This window comes from Nomascus leucogenys, chromosome 21, assembly GCF_006542625.1.
Source record: "Nomascus leucogenys isolate Asia chromosome 21, Asia_NLE_v1, whole genome shotgun sequence".
Classification (NCBI taxonomy): domain Eukaryota; kingdom Metazoa; phylum Chordata; class Mammalia; order Primates; family Hylobatidae; genus Nomascus; species Nomascus leucogenys.
In genome coordinates this window covers 44,946,576-44,970,241 of record NC_044401.1, presented here as the reverse complement: position 1 = coordinate 44,970,241, position 23,666 = coordinate 44,946,576, and the positions used below count along the sequence as shown (strand labels likewise).

The window sequence follows — 23,666 nt, the reverse complement described above, 5'->3', positions numbered from 1 at the left end:
CATGTTGAGATCAAGAACATGCTAAGGATAGGGATTGTCATAAAAAAGATACCTTAGATGGTGACTGTCTTATCACTTGTTAATATAACAATAAAAAAGGAATTGAGGACATTAAACATGTTAAAAAGTGCTGTGGATCAATAAAGCCCTGAGTTTCAGTATCTCCTGGCAAAGGACTTCTCACTGCCTCCCCAGGCCCCATTAGCCTCCCACTCCTGCCAGATGAGGTGCCCAGGTGCTCATTGTGGAAGGACCACTCTTCAGTCAGGACAGAGTTTGCATTCATAAAATCAAAATAAATACCGAAGTAAACACCAAGGGAGAAGCCCATGGTGGGGAAGGGAAGAGAGGCAAGAAGGAAAGTAGGGCAGAGAACAGAGTGGCTGGGGTATAGTATGGGAAATGGGGAACCAGGAAGAAGAGGTACTAGGAGCCTATGAGGTTCCTGGCAGGAAGGGTGTGAGCATGCAAGAGGCAAGCCTCTAGCTCATTCCCAGCCCTGCAGAGACTAGGGAACACATGGAGAGGACTAGAACCCATAGTCTTCTGTACTAGCCTCCTACCACAGGGAAAGGGATGGAGTGCTTCCTCTAAGATCAGAGACACTAAAAAGGCAAATGGGAATGTTTTCCTCCCTCTCTTCATTTCAATCAGAAAGCAACCCCAACAAGCAGGAGCCTCCCTCTCGATCTGCACCAACTCAGCAGTCTCAGCCTTGTGCTCTTTCCGGGCACCCACTCTGCCCAAAGAATCACCTATTATCTACTTGAAAAATATCTGACTGATCATATCGCCATCAAAAAACTTATTTGAGAACCTTAAAACTGCTAATTATGACCAAGGGCAGATGGATATTATTCAAGATATATGCTGCAAAGAATAGCATCAGTAATGCTAAGTTAACATAATTATGACTGTGAAAAATAAATGAGAATGGGTAGTGTCTGTTTTGGGGAAATTTGTGTTAGTAATAAATAGCTATAGAGAAAGCATATGGAAAAGCGTTTTGGGGTATGAGTAGGACTATCATCTTGAATCTTACTGGACAGGTAGTTTGAGGATCAATCTCGGCTATCAGCAGCTATATGATGTTAGGCAAGTCTCATCCTGTGGGACCAAGTAATTGATCAGGACACTTTGATCAGTGATACTCTAGCACTAAATTATAAACCTCTCAAGGGCATGATCTGTGTCTTTTATTCCCATCACCCATCATAGGGTATATGGCATAGTAGAGAGGCTAAGAGGATGGAGTTTGATATTAGGTGAACTTGGAATTCAATCCCTGATCTACCACTAGCTGCATGACCTTAGGCAAGTGTACTTAACCTTTCTAAGCCTTAATTTCCCCATCATAAAGACAGGAACAAAACTATCATCTGCCTCACAGTGATGGAAGATTAAACAAAAGCCAAGTGAAGAGATTAGATATTCAATCATATTTACTCATAAAGGTGATGAATCCTGAGCTTTGAACAATATGACTTCCAAAGACACATTTAGTTTCAGTAACAAAATCTCAGGGTTGGACTCCAACCATCGCTCTGATATTTGAATCCCCTTCTCAATGTTTCCATCAAGTAACCTGTTGCACACATGGTTCCCCCATGAGTGCATTCCTTGATCTAATGAGGTGCAGAATATGCCCTGACCCTTTCCTTTTTAGATGTTTTAATCCTTCTTTCTTATAGGAAGAGTTAGTTTCTAGACCTGACATCATTCTGGTCAGTTTTTTTTTTTTAATAACTACTCCTTCTGAGAGCAACCTGAAGTGCTCATCTTCTATTATGCAAAACTGTCGGCTGGATTATACAATGACCAAACTGTTTTAGTATGATTAAGAGACTATGGTCAATCGAGCTAGTAAAAGATTGACTATTTGGGTTTTTAGAAAATTACAGTCAAATCCCTTTGAGATAGTCTTTGGCAAACTACCGCTGACATAGTAAAAGCTGTAACTTTCCACCTGAGGCTTCAGAAAAACTGAGGGAAGCAGGTACAATCTATTTGTAGTACAGGAACTATGGACTTTAAATGAATGTTAATTTTTATTAATTCACAATGGAAGTCACCAAGCCAGATATATTCTGACATCACTGCCCTTCCCTAGTTCACCTGATCATACTGCTTGAAAACAAGACATAGGAGCCTCAAATGTGTCACTGACCTACTCACACCAACAAGACCACTCCCTGCCCTTCCAGCCTCACCTTCCACTATCGCTGCCAGGAGTAGGTGTCCAGTTAGACTTTCTCATCCTTGTGCCCTGCCTATAACTTAGTTCTCTGCTTTCTGGTCTTTCCCAAGAATATTACCCCCATCTCCCCTTCCTGTGCTCCAAGGACCAGTGCAAAGCACACCCTAACAAGAGGGAACTCTCTCTGCCCTGACTCTAATAAGCTCGTTGTTTGGTTGTTTTTGGCTCTGAACATAGATAGCTGTGTAACATTAATATATCCTTGGGTGTATGTGTCTACTCTCAAAGGCAGAGACCACAAACTTCTAGCACAAGGCTTTGTACACAGAAGGTGTGCCAAAACACTTTATAGACGTGTTTTTTCTTTTTTTCTTTTTTGAGATGGAGTCTCGCTCTGTCACCCAGGCTGGAAAGGCAGTAGCGCGATCTTGGCTCACTGCAACCTCTGCCTCCCAGGTTCAAGCAATTCTCCTGCCTCTGCCTCCTGAGTAGATGGGACTACAGGTGCATGCCACCACACCTGCATAATTTTTGTATTTTTAGTAGAGATGGGGTTTCACCATGTTGGCCAGGCTGCTCTTGAACTCGTGACCTCAAGTGATCCTCCTGTCTCAGCCTCTCAAAGTGCTGGGATTACAGGCATGAGCCACCATGCTCAGCCTCTGTCAACCGATATATTTTTTATTTGTTACAGAAAACTAAATTACTTTATAATTAAAAAATAGAAGTTGGGGGTGGGAGGGTTAAAGTCACACTAAAAGACAAAAACATGGAATTATTTGATTTAAACGATCAGTGGAGACTATTCTTGTGTTTGTGTTTTATTCGCAGATCATACCTACTGTTCTACCGAAGAGTGTGGTCTGTCTAGGATTTGCTATCAGATAGACTCATTCTTGCAAAAAATGGAGAGTGAGGAAGAAGGGGAGGCGAAACAAGGTGGCCTGCCTGCAGGGGATGCTCTGAAAACAGTTGGTCTAGCTAAGAAAAGATAGAATGAAATTTGCATCTCCCAGAAAGAGCAAGAATCTAATGACTCCTTGTTCTTCCCACCACAATTCAGGTGTATCTGGGCCTGAAAGTAGCCCTTTTACATACATGGAAGATAGAAGAGTTAGGGGAGAATAAAAAACAAAAGGTGCATTGGATTTCCTTGCATCCAATACTGGAGCACCCAGATTCATAAAGCAAATTCGCAGAGACCTACAAAGAGAGTTAGACTCCCACACAATAATAGTGGGAGAATTTAACACCCCACTATAAATATTAGACAGATCAACAAGACAGAAAATGAACAAGGATATCCAGCTCTGGACCAAGTGGATGTAACAGACATCTACAGATCTCTCCACCCCAAATCAACAGAATATACATTCTTCTCAGGACCACATCACACTTATTCTAAAATTGACCACATAATTGGAGGTAAAACACTCCTTAGCAAATGCAAAAGAATGGAAATAGTAACAAGCAGTCTCTCAGACAACAGTCCAATCAAATTAGAACTCAGGATTAAGAAGCTCACTCAAAACCACACAACTACATGGGAACTGAGCAACCTGCTCCTGAATGACTACTGGGTAAATAATGAAATTAAGGCAGAAATAAAGAAGTTCTTTGAAACCAATGAGAACAAAGACACAATGTACCAGAATCTCTGGGACACAGCTAAAGCAGTGTTCAGAGGGAAATTTATAGCACTAAATGCCCACAGGAGAAAGCGGGAAAGATCCAAAATTGACACTGTAACATCACAATTAAAAGAACTAGAGAAGCAAGAGCAAACAAATTCAAAAGCTAGCAGAAGACAAGAAATAACTAAGATCAGAGAAGAACTGAAGGAGATCGAGACACGAAAAACCCTTCAAAAAATCAATGAATCCAGGAGCTGATTTTTTAAAAGATTAACAAAATAGATAGATCACTAGCCAGACTAATAAAGAAAAAAAGAGAGAAGAATCAAATAGACACAATAAAAAATGATAAAGGGGATACCACCACTGATCCCACAGAAATATAAACTATTATCAGAGAATACTGTAAACACCTCTACGCAAATAAACTAGAAAATCTAGAAGAAATGGATAAATTCCTGGACAAATACACCCTCCCAAGACTAAAGAAGTTGAATCCCTGAATAGATCAATAACAAGTTCTCAAATTGAGGCAGTAATTAATAGTCTACCAACCAAAAAACATCCAGGACCAGACAGATTCACAGCCGAATTCTACCAGAGATACAAAGAGGAGCTGGTATCATTCCTTCTGAAACTATTCCAAACAACAGAAAAATAGGGACTCCTCCCTAACTCATTTTATGAGGCCAGCATCATCCTGATACCAAAACCTGTTGGAGACACAACAAAAAAAGAAAATTTCAGGCCAGTATCCCTGATGAACATCGATGCAAAAATCCTCAATAAAATACTGGCCAAACGAATCCAGCAGCACATCAAAAAGCTTATCCACCATGGTCAAGTCGGCTTCATCCCTGGGATGCAAGGCTGGTTCAACATATGCAAATCAATAAACATAATCCATCAAATAAACAGAATCAATGACAAAAACCACATGATTATCTCAATAGAGGCAGAAAAGGCCTTTGATAAAATTCAACACCCCTTCATGCTAAAAACTCTCAATAAACTAGGTATCTCAAAATAATAAAAGCTATTTATGACAAACCCACAGCCAATATCATACTGAATGGGCAAAAGCTAGAAGCATTCCCTTTGAAAATTGGCACAAGACAAAGATGCCCTCTCTCACCACTCCTATTCAACATAGTATTGGAAGTTCTGGCCAGGGCAATCAGGCAAGAGAAAGAAATAAAACGTATTCAAATAGGAACAGAGGAAGTCAAATTGTCTGTTTGCAGATGACATGATTGTATATTTAGAAAACCCCATCGTCTCGGCCCAAAATCTTAAGCTGATAAGCAACTTCAGCAAAGTCTCAAGATACAAAATCAATGCAATTGATTTTTTGCACAATTCAGGAATGTGCAAAAATCACAAGCATTCCTATAAACCAATAATAGAGAGCCAAATCATGAGTGAATTCCCACTCACAATTGCTACAAAGAGAATAAAATACCTACGTATACAACTACAAGGGATGTGAAGGACCTCTTCAAGGAGAATTACAAACCACTGCTGAAGGAAATAAGAGGACACAAATAAACGGAAAAAGATTTCATGCTCATGGATTTACAAACAAGAAAGTGATGAACTGACAGGGTCTTAATTTCAGAAAGGCTCTCATTTTTAAACGCATGATGCAGAACAACCACAGGTGTGGTTTTATACTTTTTCTTAGCTTTAGTTTAGAGTGGCCACAGAAAAGTCAGATTACAGCAGTTCCCTGATAGTTGGAGTCTGGAATGCCACATTCCCCTTGGGGAGGCCTTTCACACACCCTCCTTGTAGCCCCTCTACAGCTCTCCAGGACAACAGCTGTAAAATCAGCATGAGGGTAAAGAGGACACCATGGATATTGCACAATTCATGGCCCAGATCATCTCTGAGAGTAATGGAGAGTTCACTGAAACAGCAACGCCTCTCTTTTGTGCCTTCAGAGGCTGGTACCTCACTCTGTCTCAATCATAGACTGCCTCCTGTGCTCTCCTGTACTCAGGAGTGAGTATTTATCAGGATAGCTCCAGATGGCAGGAGTAGGCAACTGATTCACTTACTTCTCCACTCCCAGCAGGCCCCACAGGGGCTTCAGAACTGCAGCCAGCACATCAGTAGTGCCCATTTCTCCTGGGACTGAGGTGTTGACTCTGATAACTCAATTGATGCTCCAGTCAGAAGAGGACTCTGCAAGGGGAGTTATGGCAGCCCAAGAAGTGGGGACATGCTCGAAGGCCCATCTGTTCCTGCGACTGATTGCACAGTGACTATCCCGCTATTCAGACAGTGTCACAGTCAGCGATAAGAATGCTCAACTCTCCCTCCACTCTGCCTGACTACTTCAGGCACCCAGCACCAGAGGCCCCTCTAATGACACCTGTGAAGGGAACAAATATCCCAAAGACATGTACAGTTGGCTCTCAATTTTCCATGTGTATTTCACTACACTGGAAATATACAATGGATTACATTGTATTATATAATACAGTAGATAAATTAGATTATACTTGGATTATACCTGATTGATACCACAAAAGAATGAAAGGAGAGTGAATTGTTATTTTATGTGTATAATCCTGGAGTTACACGGTAGCCACAGAAAAGTCAAACAGGTGTTTGAACACAAGTCCGTCCACCCCAGCAGCTCCTCTGCAGCTCTGCAGAGCCCATCCCAGGACAACCAAGCCCATCTTTAGTTCTCCTATGGTGACCTAAGAGGGAGATAACAGTGAGCCTGGATCTCAGTCCCCATCTCCCAGCCAGCTCCCCCGGCGCTAGTATATTAGTCCTCCAGCAAAGATCCCAGGGTCCCCTGGAAGACAGAAACAGAGAAAATACAAGGAGAAAAGAATGGGCTATTCCATCTGAAAGGGCTTTTGTAGCAAGACTGTCCTTTTGCGGTCAGAAACATAACCATTTCTTTATTATTAGTGGTAAAGGAAAAAGCCACAACTGATGTCATAACACACACACAAAAAAAAAACTACATAAAGTCAGGAGTAACCTGTAATCATGAAACATACACTGAACAACAGCCCAGGTTTTAAATCTGATTTTCCTGGTCCAACCTTGTCAAGGAATCCTCTGAAGGTCCCTGTACCCCACTTCACCTTCACTCTGGCAGGCCACCTGATTCCCAGATGGACCATATGTGGGGTCCAAGCCTGACAGTGCTTGGATAACCTCCCACCCCCAAGCTGTCTAGCAATCATTGCCTGAGTGTGGGTCAAGCTCACCAAAAGAAAAATGTGCCATATTGGCTCTAATCCTAACCCATATTGACACTTTCAGAGGCCGAGGTGGCGTGGGTCACCTGAAGTCAGGAGTTCAAGACCAGCCTGGCCAACATGGTGAAACCCCGTCTCCACCAAAAATACAAAAATTAGCTGGGTGTGATGGCACACACTGTTAATCCCAGCTACTTGGGAGGCTGAGGCACAAGAATCGCTTGAACCCAGAAAGCAGAGGTTGCAGTGAGCCAAGATCACACCACTGTACTCCAAGCTGGACAGCAGAGCGAGACTCTGTCTCCAAAAAACAAAACAAAACAAAAGAAAAATGTGCCATATGACTATGAGGAATTGCAGTTCCTGAGACTGAGTCTCCCTTTCCAATACCACATGGCAAGAAGGCCAGTCTATAAAGTCACTTAGGCAAGAAACATGCAATTCACAGGTCCAGTTTTTGTTTTGTGTTTTGGTAGGGTTCTGTGGAGCAGTTGAGAGCTGAATTTCATTTTTCCTTCTATAAATCTGGGCTCTCCTAAGCCTGATCACCTAGGTCAGGGACTTGAGCTCGGTCTGCCTCCTAGAATGGCTAATGGACACCAGGGCTCAGAGCCTGTTACCTGCTGCACATCCTGCTGGAAGACGCAGAGCTGCAGCCGCTGGTGGAGCCGCACCTTGCGGTGCTGCCAGATGCTCTCCAGCCGTCGCTGGTGATGTAACACCTCATGCACCACGTCCAGCACCTGGTGCACTGCCTTGGAGTAGTTGGCTGTGGCCGTGAGGGATTCGGAGTTCCCAGGGCTCAGGGGCCGCTGCAGCACATCTAGTAGTGCTTTGCCATCCTGGCTGACCTGCAGGAAAGAGAGAAGTTTAAGTTAAGGGAAAAAGGTAATAGGCAGGGCACATAGAGAAGCAGGAAGTGTCTACCTGAGGGTCCCTGACTAGGCCTTCTGAGAATCTCAGGCATTCCACATCCAGACACCTAGCCAGCCAGACCTGCCATGGGGCCCCTCCTCCAGCCTGGTGGAGGGCAGAGCAGCTGGAATCCCCCGATGGGGGAGTTGCTGGAGTGCTGGCCAGTTGTCTGTGAGACTCTCTCCCCTCCTGAATTTCAGCTCTGTGAGAGCAGAGACATTACCTACTTGCTGCTCTCCCCCTAATGCCCAAAACAGTGCCTGGCACACAGTAGGCACTTGGTAAATTTTTGCTTGTTTGTTTTTGAGACAAAGTCTTGCTCTTGTCCCCAGGCTGGAGTGCAATCAATGGTGCAATCTCCGCTCACTGCAACCTCTGCTTCCTGGGTTCAAGCGATCCTCCTGCCTCAGCCACCTGAGTAGCTGGGATTACAGGTGCCTGCCACCACGCCTGGCTAATTTCTGTATTTTTAGTAGAGACAGGGTTTCACGATGTTGGCCAGGCTGGTCTCGAACTCCTAACCTCAGATGATCCACCTGCCTCAGCATCCCAAAGTGCTTGGATTACAGGCGTGAGCCACTGTGCCCTGGCTTGGTAAATATTTTAACTGACTCACACCAGGTCAGACAGCATAACTTCATTTCAGAAATGAAGTCAATGTAAGTTCCCACCATAATCCTCTCCTCCTCTTTCTTTCCCAAATTCCTCTGTCTGGCTCTAAAATTCTAGATGTGTGACAAGAGGCAAGTTATTTAACCTCCTTGGTCCTCAGTTTCCTTGTCTGTAAAGGAGGGATAATTATGTACATATTTCATAAAGTCATGGTGAGGATTAAATAAGTTAACACACATACAGTATTTAGAATAGAGCCTGACAAGTGATACTGGCTACCAATTTTATCTTCATCATCATCACCATTGATATGGTTTGTCTGTGTCCCCATTTAAATCTCATCTTGAACTGTAGTTCCCATAATCACCACGTGTTGTGGGAGGGACCTGGTGGGAGGTAAATGAATCATGCAGGTGGGTTTTTCCTGTGCTGTTCTCATGTTAGTGAATAAATCTCACGAGATCTGATGGTTTTACAAAAGGGCAGTTCCCCTGCACTCACCCTCTTGACTGCCACCATGTAAGACATGCCTTTGCTCCTCCTTCCCTTTCTGCCATGATTGTGAGGCCTCCATGGCCATGTGAAACTGTGAGTGCATCAAACCTCTTTTTTTTTCTTTTTTCATAAATGACCCAGTCTCAGGTATGTCTTTATTAGCGGCATAAGAACAGACTAACACAACCATCATCATCATCATCTCTCTCCCATCCTCTTTATTTCCTTGTCATTTTCTTTCTTTTGACTTTATCCTTTTAAAATACTTTGTTCTCGCTCTGTACGAGCCCCTTCTTTCTCCTGAAAAGCAGTGCAATCCTCATTTTTCTAGAACATGCAGAGAAAGGCTGGGACACTTAGACAGTGGACACACCATCCACATTCCTGGGTTCCCCAACACTTGCCCACAGTCTGAGAAAAGTGGGATGACACTCTCTGCCATTCTTCTCATTGGAGTTCTGGCACAATCACAGGCATCAATAATTCTGGAAAATGACATCATACAATCAACACCTGTGGCCCTCCTGTGCTTGACAAAGTACCCAACAGAACAGGCATCTTTCCAATTTAAAACCGGGATGACTGGGAATTGGTAGAAATTTTGAGTCCCCAAATTTGGTTACCAACTAAATCAAAGTTGCCTTGGAGTCTTCCCCAAAAGAAGGCTTTTGGAGATGAAAATGGTCTTTTATCTCACCAGCAAGGTAGGGAATGAGGTGTGCTTCCATCTCCACACCTCTGATGATGAAGCTGTTTGCCGGGTTTGCATCCTCCCCTCATCCCTCCTTTGGTCCCTCATAATAGCTTGGATGGGTGTCCAGGAATACAGAAGCAGCTGTTACTCCTGCCCATGGGGCCACAGAAATGCTTTCAGGGCAGAGTGGTTAGGAGGGATGCTGGGGTAGAGTGCAGCAGAGGCCAGGAGAGGAAATCACCACCACCCACCCAATCCTGCCATCCCCATCTCCTATAATTGACTTCCAGGGGAGTGGGGTGGGGGAAGTAGCTTATAAATAATGCAGAGGTGATGCCCACCAGAGACATGAGTAAGACAAATATCCTATAGTGAAACCCAAGAGAGCTCTCTTCCTGGAATTCTGAGCAAATGCTGTCTTTTGGCACCATGCTATGTTCAGGGTAGGGCAGTTAGAGATGGAGGCCCAAGTCCTAGAAATCTACCCTGCATGAACTCTAATCCTCTGCCTCAGTCTCTACATCTGTAGGAAGCATGGACAGCTCACTGGCCTCCGAAGTGGGCTTGGAGGGAAGGTTTAATCCTCACAACGCTAGGGCCTGATAATTAATTGAGGGAAATATTGTGTCTATATGTATAATTACACCCACACCTCACATATGTGGAAGTATAATATTAATCTCATTTGTACTCTCTATATTTGTATTTTGCAAGGAGTAAATTTAAAGATTCTTCACCCATGGGCAGAGGCACAGTTCTGTTATAAGGCAGAAAGCTTTCAGCCATATGGATCAGAGCTGATGAGATCAGATTTGGCTTGTAAGTCCTTCATTATGCCTTCTACAATGACAGAATACATTACCATGTTTTTAATATTCATTACTGTCAGACACTGGGACAATTGCATTACATACATTACCTTCATTTTATTTTTTTAAATTTTTTGTTGGGTACAATGATTGATTTATTTATTTAAATAGTTTGGGGGAACAGGTGGTGTTTGGTTAGTTCCCACTTAAAAGTGAGAATATGCCATACTCGGTTTTCCATTCCTGAGTTACTTTACTTAGAATAATGGTCTCCAACTCCATCCAGATTGCTGTGAATGCCATTATTTTGTTCCTTTTTATGGCTGAGTAGTATTCCATGGTGTATTTATATTACATTTTCTTTATCCCTTTATTGGTTGATAGACATTTAGGCTGGTTCCATATTTTTGCAATTGTGAATTGTCATGAATTACCTTTACAACCTCAACACTGTCCTATGAGGCAAGTGTTACCACTTTGATTTCACAGATGAAACAAGGCTCAAAGTGGTTAAGTAACTTGCCTGAGGTCACACAGCTAGTAAATAGGAGAGCCAGGATTCAAACTCAGTTTGACTGTGGCAAAAACCCTTACTCTTACCCAGAAGCCATTAGTTTTTAGACTTCAATGTGCATCAAACTCACCTAGGGTAATAGTTATTAAAATGTAGTTTCCAGGTCTCACTTCTTGACATTCTGATTCAGTCTGGGGTGGGACCCAGGAATCTGTATCAGGTGAGTCTGATGCAGGTGGTCCAGGAACCCATTTTAATACTCCTCTAACTAATCCTGCCCAGAGGAAACACATGGGTTGGATGTGAATTCACTTCTTCTCCTCATCCAGCTTCCTTAATGAGCCTATCTCTCTCCATCCCTCAGTCCCCTTCCTCAGAATTCATGCCAGTTAGCAAACATACTAACTTGTGTGTATCTACACAGATATACCTGTGTAGCTATTTCCATTTACTTTGAGAGGACTGTCAAGAGGTTTTTTCCCTTTCTTAACTTTACAGTAACCCCCGCCTTTGATTTTTCAATGGAAGAGTCTTTGTCCTTCACATTCATGGAAGCTTCTTACTCCTGCAAACACTTATCTCCACCCTGTGTGTTTTCCTCTGGATCTTCTAGTAAGAAAATTAATCTATTTTTGATGAGCTGCTTCATAAAAAAGGTGGCAGGGCTAGTGTGTACATCTCCATTCACCAACCAGAAAGCAAACTCCAGAGAAGCACAGTTTCATTTTCTTATATTCCTCCCCCAAGAGGAGAAAGTCCAGTCTTCACACACAGGATGAGGCAGGTGTATGGGTGTGTGTGTGTGTGTGTGTGTGTGTGTGTGTGTGTGTGAGACAGAGAGAGAGAGAGAATGAATGTGAGTGCACCAAGGTGGTACCTAATAATGGCCCCAATTTTTTCTGCTTCCTGGCTGGAGACACCATAGTTCATAGATCAAGGTTTCTAAAGACGTCACCAAAAAAAGAAAAACAGCCTCTCTTCTTCTTAGTCCCACCCAGGCTATTTCACAGTGCACAGGCCAGTGCCCTCGTCACCCACCCATATGCACACATGCCCAAGAACCATGGTTGCCCTGCTCCATTCTCACCTCTGTGTAGGCTTGGGTCACCTGCTCATACAAGGTCTGGTGGTGGTGGATTGCCAGCTCTAGGTCCTGCATCTCGGACGGCAGACCACCTTCGCTGCACATCTTGCACCAGGCGTCCACTCCTGACAGGAACTGGAAGGAGATGCAGGGTGGGTCAGTGGGGGAGCACTGGGGGTGGCGAGTTGGGTGGATTATGGAGAGAGGGTCAGATATCTTGGGAAGAAACATCGGGACTTCTGAAAGCCTTCAGAGACCACTGTAGAGGGTAGAGTTTTTTAATTCTACAAACACTAACTCCTAGTAAGAAATCAGACCCAGGCACCCATTTAGGAAGTATAGTCTCCACAAAATTGACTATTATGAAACTGTAGGGGGCAGGTGAATCATCAGATGTTCAATAGGTTATAGCTACACACTAACTGTAACGCCCAGGTATGGAAACAGCTCACCACATTCCACGGATACATTAGAGCTTCTTGCCCCATGCGTACTCACAGGCATATGTGAGGGGCTGTGTGTAATGTAAGTAGATGTTCCACACCTGTGCTTTACAGTGTGTACATCCAGTTGTGAAGACAAGCAAAAAACACCTCACACAGACCACCAGGAACCCCAGGAAACTTGCAGAGACCATCCCATATGGGATGGAGACTACCTTCAACAGGTCTCCCACTGTTGGGTCAGTCCCCTGAAGGGTGGAAACGAGAGAGGCAGTCTAGGGGGACAGGCTGTGCTACACCTACTGCATCCCGGGTTGTGATATATAGACACAGATCTTGACAGACATCAAATTATTTAAAAATTAAAATTAACAACTGTGGAAGACTATGGGTCTTCACGCACAAAGGGTAAGCTAACTGAAACCACTCAGATTCATTGGGTGGAAAAATGCACCCTTTAAAATGCAAATAATTCACCCAACAGTCTGGAATGGTTCTGTCTGTGATTCCTCTCGCCTGGATGCACAGCTCCATTTAAATTAATTGCCTAAATACCTTTTTATCCCATTGCCAAGAACAGCCCATATGAGGACAATAAAGAGCTGCCTAAATAAATGCATAGACAAAATAGCTTTGAGTCATTTTTTCCCCAGTTAAAAAGAAGCATGGTTTATGAGTGTCCCTGAAGGACTAGTAATACCTGCGGAAATTGCATTAAAAAATAGATACAAATAAAATTGCTTCTGATCCAAACCAGTCCAGTCAGGAAACATGAAATAAACGTGCACTCCTCCAGTTTTCTCGGTTCTGGTACTGCAACCGTTTGCGTTCTAGTTTTGTTGTCACTGTCAGCTTTCAGTCCCTGGCCTGTTGATTGTTGTGGTTGACTTTTCATTCTGTACATTTTGTAACACATTAGACCATTTCTTAGCAATTCTGGAAGAGTGCCAGGTGCCATCCAGTATCAGATCATATAATATGTACATGCTGAAATCTCAGAAGCTTCTTTGCTCCACCAATAACAACTTTACAAATGACCCTGGGAGCAACTTGACATTCTTGTGTCAATCATGGGGGGAACACTGCTTCAAGGCTCTTGGGATTTCTCTGCAATATTCTAACAGGTGGCCTGTAGCATATCCCACAAAATGATCACCTCAAGGAGACAATGCCAGAGAGACAAAGAGAGAAGCAGTTGGGTCTTCCTTACCAATCTGGGCAAACCTTGAATAAAGTATGTAAGTGATAAGGTTGAAGAGAGAACAGGAGATTGGACATCAATATTCTCATGGCCCTAAGAATGAACCAGTCACTATCAGTCACCACCACCAACAACCTTAACAACAGCGACAAAAAGATATGGCCAAATCCCTCTCAAAGTATAGGGTTGTGCTTGACACAAGTATTATTTCAGTCTTTGGGAAGGTCTTAGGTGGAAATAGACACAAATGGAGGAAATAAAAAGATACCATGACAGCATGTGGTGCAAACACCCATAGCAGTAATGTCCACTGTTTAGTAAGCACACGAGGCACCTTACATATTCCATCTCTCATGTTGGATCTTTAGCACAGCCCTGTGCCATTTATGATTAGCTCCACATTATGGAAGAGGAAACAAGCTCAGAATGGTGACCTGACTTGCCTAAGGGTGAATGAATGGTGGAGCTGGGATCAGAATCCATGTGTCTTGCCTCAAAGTCTAGACTCTTAATTATGCCATGTTGCTTTCCACGCTAGAGAGGGTAACAGAGGGAGAAATTTAAGGTGTGACCAGGTGTCTGACTCTCCTTGGCCTATCTTACCCAAATGTGATGCAAAGAAAGAAATGCGAGGTTAAGACCACAGGCCTAGTGTTAAATACACCTGAGGTGATAGCCTATCTACTCATAAATTGTGTGATTTTAGCAGTGGTGTGTTAGAAAATGTTTAACAACCAGCATATATATGTATGGGTGTATATGACTATATATTACATATACACAGGTAAGTGCATTTACAAATGTATAACACACAACTTACAGAGAACAATAGCATATACAATACTCTGTATTGTATATTTAATGTAGCCAGTTGATTCTCACAGGATGCTTTTGACCTATGGTTGCACCTGACAAACATGTATAGTTCTGACACACATGCTGGTTGACATTTTCACTATGTTAAGGAGTGAGACAAAGGTGAAAAGCACCTGAATACTACGCCAGAACATCACTTGTTCATCAAGGATGTCAGCAACTTCTTTGCTGAACCAAATAACAGTTTTTGAATATTGGAAGAATATTTCCTTGATTTTTGTGTGTTATTCACAACGTAACAGCTATACACAGGACACATTTTTAAGTTTAGTCTGCATTTTCAAACACTTTCTCCCTCATTTTCTTAAGACTCTAGGCAACAATAAAGCAATAAATCAATCCCTGGTTTGTAGCATCTGATGATTTCTATAATATGAAACTCCTACCATGGTGTATTTTAAGCTACCAATGTGACATCACCAACAAGGAGTTGGGAAGAGGTGATCCATACATAGCACACAATTGTATGGTATTTCCACCCCAGAAAAAAATAAATACATAAAAATGATTTCAAGAACATAGGTAATAACAATATGTTGTAAAATCATCAGGAAGGGATGAGTTTTGAGTATTTATTAACTTTGCTTTTAACATAACATATTTAATTATAAACCTACATAATTAAGCAATAGCTAGAATGTGACAACCAGTTCTCAAAATTCCTGAAAATTTAACAACTGTCTCTCTATGAGCTGGTTCAAGACAGGCTCCAACACATCATGGGATCTTAGGCAGGCCAATCACTTAATCTCTCCGAGCTTCAGTGTTCCTCTTTGTAAAATGGGTTAGCAATGTCACTGGCCAATGCCTGGCCACTTAGCAAGTACGAGTAATTATTATCTTGACCCATTATATTATTATTATATTCCCACTATCCATAGCAAATGCTTCATGTAAAATTAGTTTCCCCTGCTCTCAGCACCTCAATGATCACTTTACATTCACCCCTTTGATCTGTGTTCAGAGAATGCACACTAAGCAGACAGTCCACACATGCACACATGCACATGCAACCACTACCAAGCAAAATGTAAAAAGGCTCTGGGTCCCCTCTTGTTTGTATGACAAGCAAAGTCACCAAGAGTTACCAATGTTTCTTTGTGCACACAAGGGCCATGAAAGTGGTAGAACATAGGTTATTGTTGCAATGACTCGGCAGGGTCTTCAGTGTTTCAAAAAGACAGGTGGAGCTCTCTACAGTGTGCATGCTCCCATCCAGCCCTCCCTTGCCCATGCCCAACCCTTCCTACCAGCAGCAGCTGCTGTGGGTTTCTGGGCCTTACCTGCTCAGCCTTCTGGTGGAACACAGCAGACATGGCGAGGATGGTGCTGCGTTCATCCAGGGCAGCGGCGAAGCTCTTCCACTCCTGGTCCAGCTGGGTGGAGATCTGCTTGATTTGTTGTGAGGCATAATGGCCGGCCTCGGATAGGCGGGAAGCCACGGACATGATGCGGTTGATGTTGACATAGGCATTCTGGAAAGCAAAGGAGAGTGCTCAGTGGGGCAGGCTCAAAAGACATCCACTGAGCACTTTTGTGGGGTAGATATTTGGGGAAGGGAGCTGCCCAAAACAAAAGTCTGAGAGATGCTGGTACAGTCCATACTAGTGTATTTGTTTTCAGCCCAAGAAATCTTTTTCTACAATTCAATTTCAGTAGATAGCAGGGACCTTTCATTGTGGGGAACCAGCATAGATTTTGTACCAACTATTAATGCACTTTAATGCAGTCACTTTACATGGACTACTTTATGTAAACCTCACAACTATCTTATGAGGTCATTCCCAGGGATGGCACATAACTCTCAAGAGTGCTCTTTGGAAGTGATGGCTCAGACGAGGGCACGAGCTAAAGGAGGCAGAGACATCTCTCTTGCTCAGGGGAGAGCTGTACCCAGGATACTATTGCCATCTACATACAACAAACGGGCAGAAGTACTCATCAAAGATGGCAAAGGAGACACAGTAATTCTACATCTTCTTATCACCTAGCAAAGATGTCCCCACCTGCCTCCTACCTCCTTCAGCCCTGCCAAAAGAGCTGAGGCAGTGGTCATCAAACAGGGTTTAAATAAAGACAGCATTTGAAGCCACACACTTTTCCATGTTAATAATAAGGTCTGTGAAGCCCTTTCTTATTCCTGCTTGATTTAGGAAGATTTCCCCACCTGACCCCAAAAGGCATCTGTGGGTACCCCAAAAGGCATCAAGGAGGAGCTCTCTTGGCCCATTGTCTCCTGTCATCTTGTGTTTTGTTTACTTGTTTTGTTTACATTCATTCCCATCTTTACTTGCTAATTAAAAATTCATGAACATGTATGCTGTTTCCTATTAGGTCACTGAAAAATGCTCCAGGAAGGAATAAGACAAAAGAAAAACCCCACAAACGTAAGACAGTAGTGATTATGGCTATTTTTAACTGCTATCTCCTATTAGTTGTCTGAGGTGTCAAAACAATCAGGTAAGGTTGTGGCATCCACAGGGAGCTTTTCCAAATCACACAATGTCTGCATGAAGGAGGACCAGGGAGGCAGGTTATTCACACACCTTCATTATTTGTCACCAATCTTCTCAAATGATTATACATATTCTGCAGTAACAGCATTTTCTCTAGGTTCTACTAGCTCAGATGTAGTTCACTAATACTGAGTAGGTTTAATGAAGGTTTTTTATTTTCCTCTCTCACTTCCCTCATGGTCCCCATTCGTCTTAGCTGTCCCTGACCTCTAAGCACTCCATCCCAAACCTGGGCCAGGTTGGTAGGGTCTCTCTTAATTTAAAATGTCTCTGTGGAAGTTTAAAAGGTTAAGTGAAGAACTTTCACACAAATCCATCCTGATGTCTAATGACCTCTATGTGTCATCTCTTTTTTTACTCTGGCCTGAGACCTTTCTAACATAGTGCATTTCCCTAAGAGAACTAGGATATTACTGATTCTTGTTATGGGAAATAACTATCCCTCAAAGATGTAGGAATCATTCTCAGCCTTGTTTTCTGAGTCAGGACACAAATTCTACTGAAAATTAAACTCTATTTCTAGAGCTGACGGAAAAACCACTCTGCACTTAGAAATAGAGAGGAAGAATGGGGAGGGGGAAAGCACACACTGATTTTGACAGTTTTATCTTCTATGGGAAGAATAGCATGGGAAGTCCCTCAAATCCCCTGCTCATGTCATTGTCTTACTTTGGGTTCTCCCCAAAGCAGACCTTGAGACAATTATTTGGGAGAGAGAGTATACTTGGGCATGGTCCCAGGAAGCATAGTGAAAGGGAGGGGAAGTCAATGAGGAAATGGAGGGAAATGAATAAAGGATGTGTTAAGTTCTATGAGCAACTGGGGTTCAATCCCTGTTGAGACCTTTTGAGAAAGTATAAAACATACCTCTGAGCTGTCCCACTGAGGGGTGAGGAATCTGGGTTACTGATGCACTAAGTTCCATTGATCTTTGGTTGAAGGTCCTTCCTGGGGTAAGTTCCTGGCATTTCTAGCCAAACCCACAAACAGACCAAGCACACTTCTGAGATCAGAGAGTGATCACTGCAGATAAATGCAGGAAGCTGTCAGTCTGTATGAGAATCACCTGCAGATGACTCCCAGGGCAGGCTGAGGCCATATAGGTGAGACATTGACAGTGTCTGATAGAGCTGTCCTTCCAAACTGGATTCAAATCCTGGAATCCATGCCCCTGCCCCCTTACCCAGATCTATCTAGGTTTTTGGGTTTTCCTGTACTGGAGAAAGGCCTTATATACTCTGGCCAGATATAATGCAAGAAAAGCAGTAAGAGCAAGGCATTACCCTGTCCCCAGATATATCCTATAGACACCCAGCCCTTTGTCATCACTACCTATTACATCCTCCTCCCTCCCATGGCACACAGGGAGGCATATTTCTGCTCACTTTTAGGAAGAACTTTCTAGCTATTAGAGGTGTCCAACTGTGGCTGCCTCTGTAGACTCTTAACACCTTGTCACTCATTCAAATATTTATGGAGAGTGGGCCAGCCTCTGTGTTGGGGGCTGTAGGAGATCAAAGAGGAATAAGATAGGATTCCTGCCCATCCACCCCCTGCCTACAGGGGCTCACAGCTGAGACTTAAGACAAGTCCTCAAATAACTGTAATTTAAGGCAAAATGAAGGAAGTGCTTCCACAGAGGTAGTAGCAACTCCCTGTGGGGATTCAGAGGGAAGGGATCTGAACCACTGGCAGGGCTGTTGGGAAGAGGCTCCCCGCATGAAAGAGGATGGGGAGGCTGGCAGTCCTCCACGGTCCCCTTCAACCTCTAAGCCTGTGATCATAGATTAAAACTAAAAGCAAATAAACAAAAAAAGACCACAGCTTACAGTTCACATTCTAGACTAGCACAGTAAATGCTTTTTTTGTTTCCTTATCAGCAGGTGGAGAAATGCCTTGCTAAAACTAACTAATTATGCCTCACAAAAGAAGTAGAGGCAGTATCCCTCATAATAGAGGGATAAATATAATGTTGACTTATGAATTTGCTCATTGTTCTTCTCTATAGCCCCTTTTCAGAATATGAAACACTTCAGGCAAGTCACATTGCCCAAGTTCATCATCTTCTTCATTTTCCTTTGCCCCAGAACCTGAGAGAAATGGGCAGATAGATTCTAAACTGCAGTTGTCCCTGGGTACAAGGACAGCCACACAATAAATGAGAAGAGAGTAATGGCAAGGAAGGTCTCCAATGACTTAAAAGGAAAGAATGAGGTTAAAGAGCTGGATTAGGAGTCTGAATAAACAGGAGTGCTTACTCATTAAGCATAAATGACTTTTCATGGACTTTGGTCAATCCATTTGTGTGGTTCTTCTGGGTGATTGTTTATGCCCCTATTAGGAACATTTGGGAGTTATGTTTGTCCTTGGGACATGGCCAAGAGGAATGGATATTTTGGCTCTTTATAGCCTTCCCATTTCCTACCAGCTGCCCCCTCCACTGTCTTCCATCTGCCTGGCTCTCCCATTCTTCCCTGCCAGCCTTCAATGCCTTTCCATCTGCAGAGCTGCCCATTAGTCAAGGGCATTAAAGTCACTGGGCCAGGAATCAAGAGCCATGAGTTTTGTTCCCAGCTCTGGCATTCACTTAAGATGTGACTTGACTTCTCTGTGCCTCAGTTTCCTCATCTGTGAGGGAGTTGACCTAATGATCAGACTTTCCATTTCTGAGTAAGTAATGTCAGTTCCAGGAGACCAGGAGCATAGTGCTGCCTACTGCAGAGGTATATGTAGCCCAGGCCTGCTGTCCATGTCTCAGCACCTCATGCTGGCTCTACTCACTTCCCAGTAGTGTGAGGACCAAGGCTGGAGCTGGACCCCTGAGTCCTTCAGCTTCTAGGTGACCAAGGGCCAGAGGCCCTTCTCCCCCTCTCCTCTTTAGCCCCTTCCCCTCAGCTGAGATGCTCAGACTAACCAGCTTCCCTGGCCAGAAGGTAATAACTTGACTAATAATTCTAGCTTGATATGTATCTTCTTAAATCCTTTCCTCAAAACTGATTTATTAAATTTAAACCCCCCTATATATGCAGTCTGTTGTTATTAAATTATTATCATTGTCCAAAGTATGGCACAGCCCAAGGTATAGACACAATCTACCTTGCAGAAGGCAATGCACCTGCAGCATGGTCCCTTGCATCATCTACCCCATCTTACCTCCCCTCAAAGCCTCTCCTCCCATCATTTTGGTCATAAACAGGAAAAATAACTAAATTCCAACAAAATCCTGATAACTCAAAAACCATGTATATTGACACCCTGCCCTCACTTTTGTTATCCACAAAATTCTTTTTTTCATTCCTGCAGTCATTAACTGGAGATCACAGGATGGAGAGCCCCTTCTTCTGAGACCTTGTCCCCTGCTGTGATTAACTGAAATCGATGGAGCAGAGTCATTGTCCTGAAAAAACTGCTTGGCAGAATCTTGATCAAGGTTTTCAGCCCTGCCAAAAGGGCTCCCACTTCTAACCTGATTCCTGGCTTATGCCTACTGGCTACAAAAAAAAGATAATGATAGCTTTCCATTAAAAACCTTAGCTAAATTTTCTCTTTGTGATTTCTTATGTGGTATACTGAAAGAGATACTGGTTATTCTAGAAATAATCATTTGTTGCAAGTTATCATTTTGGTAACCTTAAGCTATGTGTCAGGGGCTGATTATAAGAGAATATCATTGCCAAGAGAAGATATTATTTGAATCCCATTCATTTCACTCCTAAAAGCAGAGGTGAACTTTACACTCCTGTGGTCACAGGTCCCCACACTGAATTAGACACACTCTCTGTGGATTACGTGAGATAACATAAAGCATCCAGCCAGATGCCTGGCACAGAACCAATAGTGCAAAGAATGTCATATCTTTTCCCTCATTCAGTTCCAGGAGATTGGCACTAACTCCCCAAGTTAAGTGCATACCAAATCAAAGTATTAGTAAAAAGTACAACAAAAAGAAAAATCTATCAATGATTCCAACAAGAGGCAAAATAAGCGAAGTCTCATTGTCTTTCACAGAGAGCACAACACAAAGTTCCTACTATTCCCTACTATAGTTGTTAATGCTGCCCTAGCCACTTACCAGGCTATGCCCTACATGCCACAAACCCTCTGCTGCAGACACTATTCCCCTAGGAGTTAAAGGTCTGGAGCCCAGAATTGTCTATAAGTTTTTCCTTGACCCAGAGAGATCAGAGGATTCAGATTCAGCCAATAAGGTGCTTTCTGAGCCATGCTCTTTCAATACAATGTCCTTCCATATCTTAAGTTGGAAAAATAGGGTCTTTATCTCTTGAGATAGTCTTTTTGGGATGTCTCAACCACCTTGGCATGTGATAGCCACATCCAGAGCACTCAGAAGTGGGGCCATCTTGTCCTCATACAAGGAAACAGATCCTTCTCCTTATCACAAACTGTATTACAAAAGGTGACAGAAGCCTCCTCCCCATGCTGGGTGTTGGGGCTCTTCACTTTGTGGTCTATGGGCAAAGTGACTTGTCTTCAGCTCGAGAGAGGCAGAGGAAGCTCATCAAAGAGCTGTTTCATCTCTGCGAGGAACAAGTCCTGAACACAGGGTTCTCAATTCCTTTTCAGTTAATGGGGCTACAGATTTTTAATCATTATTATGAAAATGAAAGTTGTGATCACCTGTCAGATCATCACAGGAGGCAAGGTATAACCACCACTTAGGGGACACTTTCCCTGAAGGGGCTCTGTCCTCCCGACCAGCTCTTGAGACCTTGACTCTCCAAATCCAAAAGTCAAGGGAGGGAGGCCATGCAAACAACCAGCTGAGAGCCAAGGTACTCAGCAAAATCATTCAGGTCAAATGAAAATCAAATGCTCAATCAAAAAGCTAATATAAAATATAAACAGTATTGCCTCAACTGAGAAAACATTATACATACCAAGGAAGCACACCCAAATACTACCCGTTATTGAATACTTATTATTATTATTATTATTGAGATGGAGTCTCGCTCTGTTGCCCAGGCTGGAGTGCAGTAGCACGATCTTGGCTCATTGCAACCTCCACCTCTCGGGTTCAAGCAATTCTCCTGCCTCAGCCTCCCGAGTAGCTGGGATTACAGGCACACATCACCACACCCGGCTAGTTTTTTGTATTTTTAGTAGAGACGGGGGTTTTGCCATGTTGGCCAGGCTGGTCTCGAACTCCTGACCTCAAGTGATCCGTCTGCCTCGGCCTCCCAAACTGCTGGGATTACAGGCATGAGCCACTGCACCTGGCCTGAATACTTATTTTGTACCAGATATACATGACGGTAGGAATTTTTCTGCAGGGACTTTTTCTCATCTCTATTCTCTTATGTATAGAAAAGTCAAAAAAATAATTTTGGTATATATATTTTATATATATAATTTATATATAACATAAATAATCAGGGAGAAAAGGGTTATTAAACCTATACAGAAGAGATTCTCCCTCCCCACTGAAGTTAATAATCAAAATATCAGAAGTCAAAACACCTGATGGAGCTAGGGAATTTATGTTCAACCTCCTACTTTTATCAATTCACTCTTTTTATTGAGGTGCAAAGGTTGTTGTTTCTAGTTTCTTCCCCACTATAAATAACGCTAGGGGTTTATTGGTATTTTTAACTTTAATAGATTTGGTTTTTTAAATTTCCTTTTTCTTATAGATGGAGTCTAGCTATGTTGCCGAGGCTGAACTCCAGCTCCTGGGCTCAAGCGATCCTGTCTCCTCAGCCTCCCAAACTACTGGGGTTACAGGCATTTGGCATTTTTAATTTTACTTTTAAAAATTATTTTAATATATCTTTAATACATTTAGCTGGGTTGTATTCCATCAAAGCTGAAATTATTCAAATGTCCCCATCTCTTTTGACTTCAGCAAAAAAATTTATATTTTTTAGTGAAGTACAATTTACATATAGCAGAATAAGCAGGTTTTAATGACCAAAACTGCTTTTCTAAGGACAAGAATATAAAACCACTTTATTTAAAGTTTTTAGAAGCCAAGTTCATGCAACAATCTCATTTTACAGTTAGGAAATAAAAAAAAGGAACCCAGCATTGCTTGTATCTACCTAATGTGTGTGATATCAGTCAAGCGACATGTTCAAAGAAAGAGGAAGAATGAGACTAGAGCCCCAGCATCTTGATTTCCTCTCTACATGGCCCCTCTGCTTATTGCTCCCTTTTTCTTGTGCCCTGCAGCTTGTATTAACTTAAGTTTTTATTTTGTCAATCTCAAAGCCATGAGGAATAGTATTTGGAGATTTTCCAATACAGTTTTCAGAGATCTTGTGAGTAACATTCAGTATCAGTAAGAAAAGGAAAGAGATTGTGTCAAAGCAATGGAAAAAGCTCAGCCTCATCTCCTTTCTCCAGCTTAATAACACCATATGTATTACTTACATCTTTGCCAGGACAAAACTCACTTTGGGTCCTAAAGCTGTTAAATCATTAGTTTATGA

The 23,666-nt window shown here is 42.7% G+C and overlaps 1 protein-coding gene across 20 annotated transcripts in view; it reads right to left on the bottom strand.

Moving 5' to 3' along the window:
- The window catches only part of KALRN (kalirin RhoGEF kinase), a 694,786-nt gene that overhangs the window by 388,461 nt on the left and 282,659 nt on the right, over positions 1-23,666 (bottom strand). For all 20 annotated transcript variants that reach the window (XM_030802195.1, XM_030802198.1, XM_030802200.1 and 17 more), the window contains exons 7-9: positions 15,985-16,176; positions 12,185-12,316; positions 7,679-7,909 (exon numbers count right to left, since the gene is read on the bottom strand). In XM_030802195.1, coding sequence (XP_030658055.1) covers positions 7,679-7,909; positions 12,185-12,316; positions 15,985-16,176 — 555 coding nt within the window. The remainder of the gene's footprint in view (positions 1-7,678; positions 7,910-12,184; positions 12,317-15,984; positions 16,177-23,666) is intronic.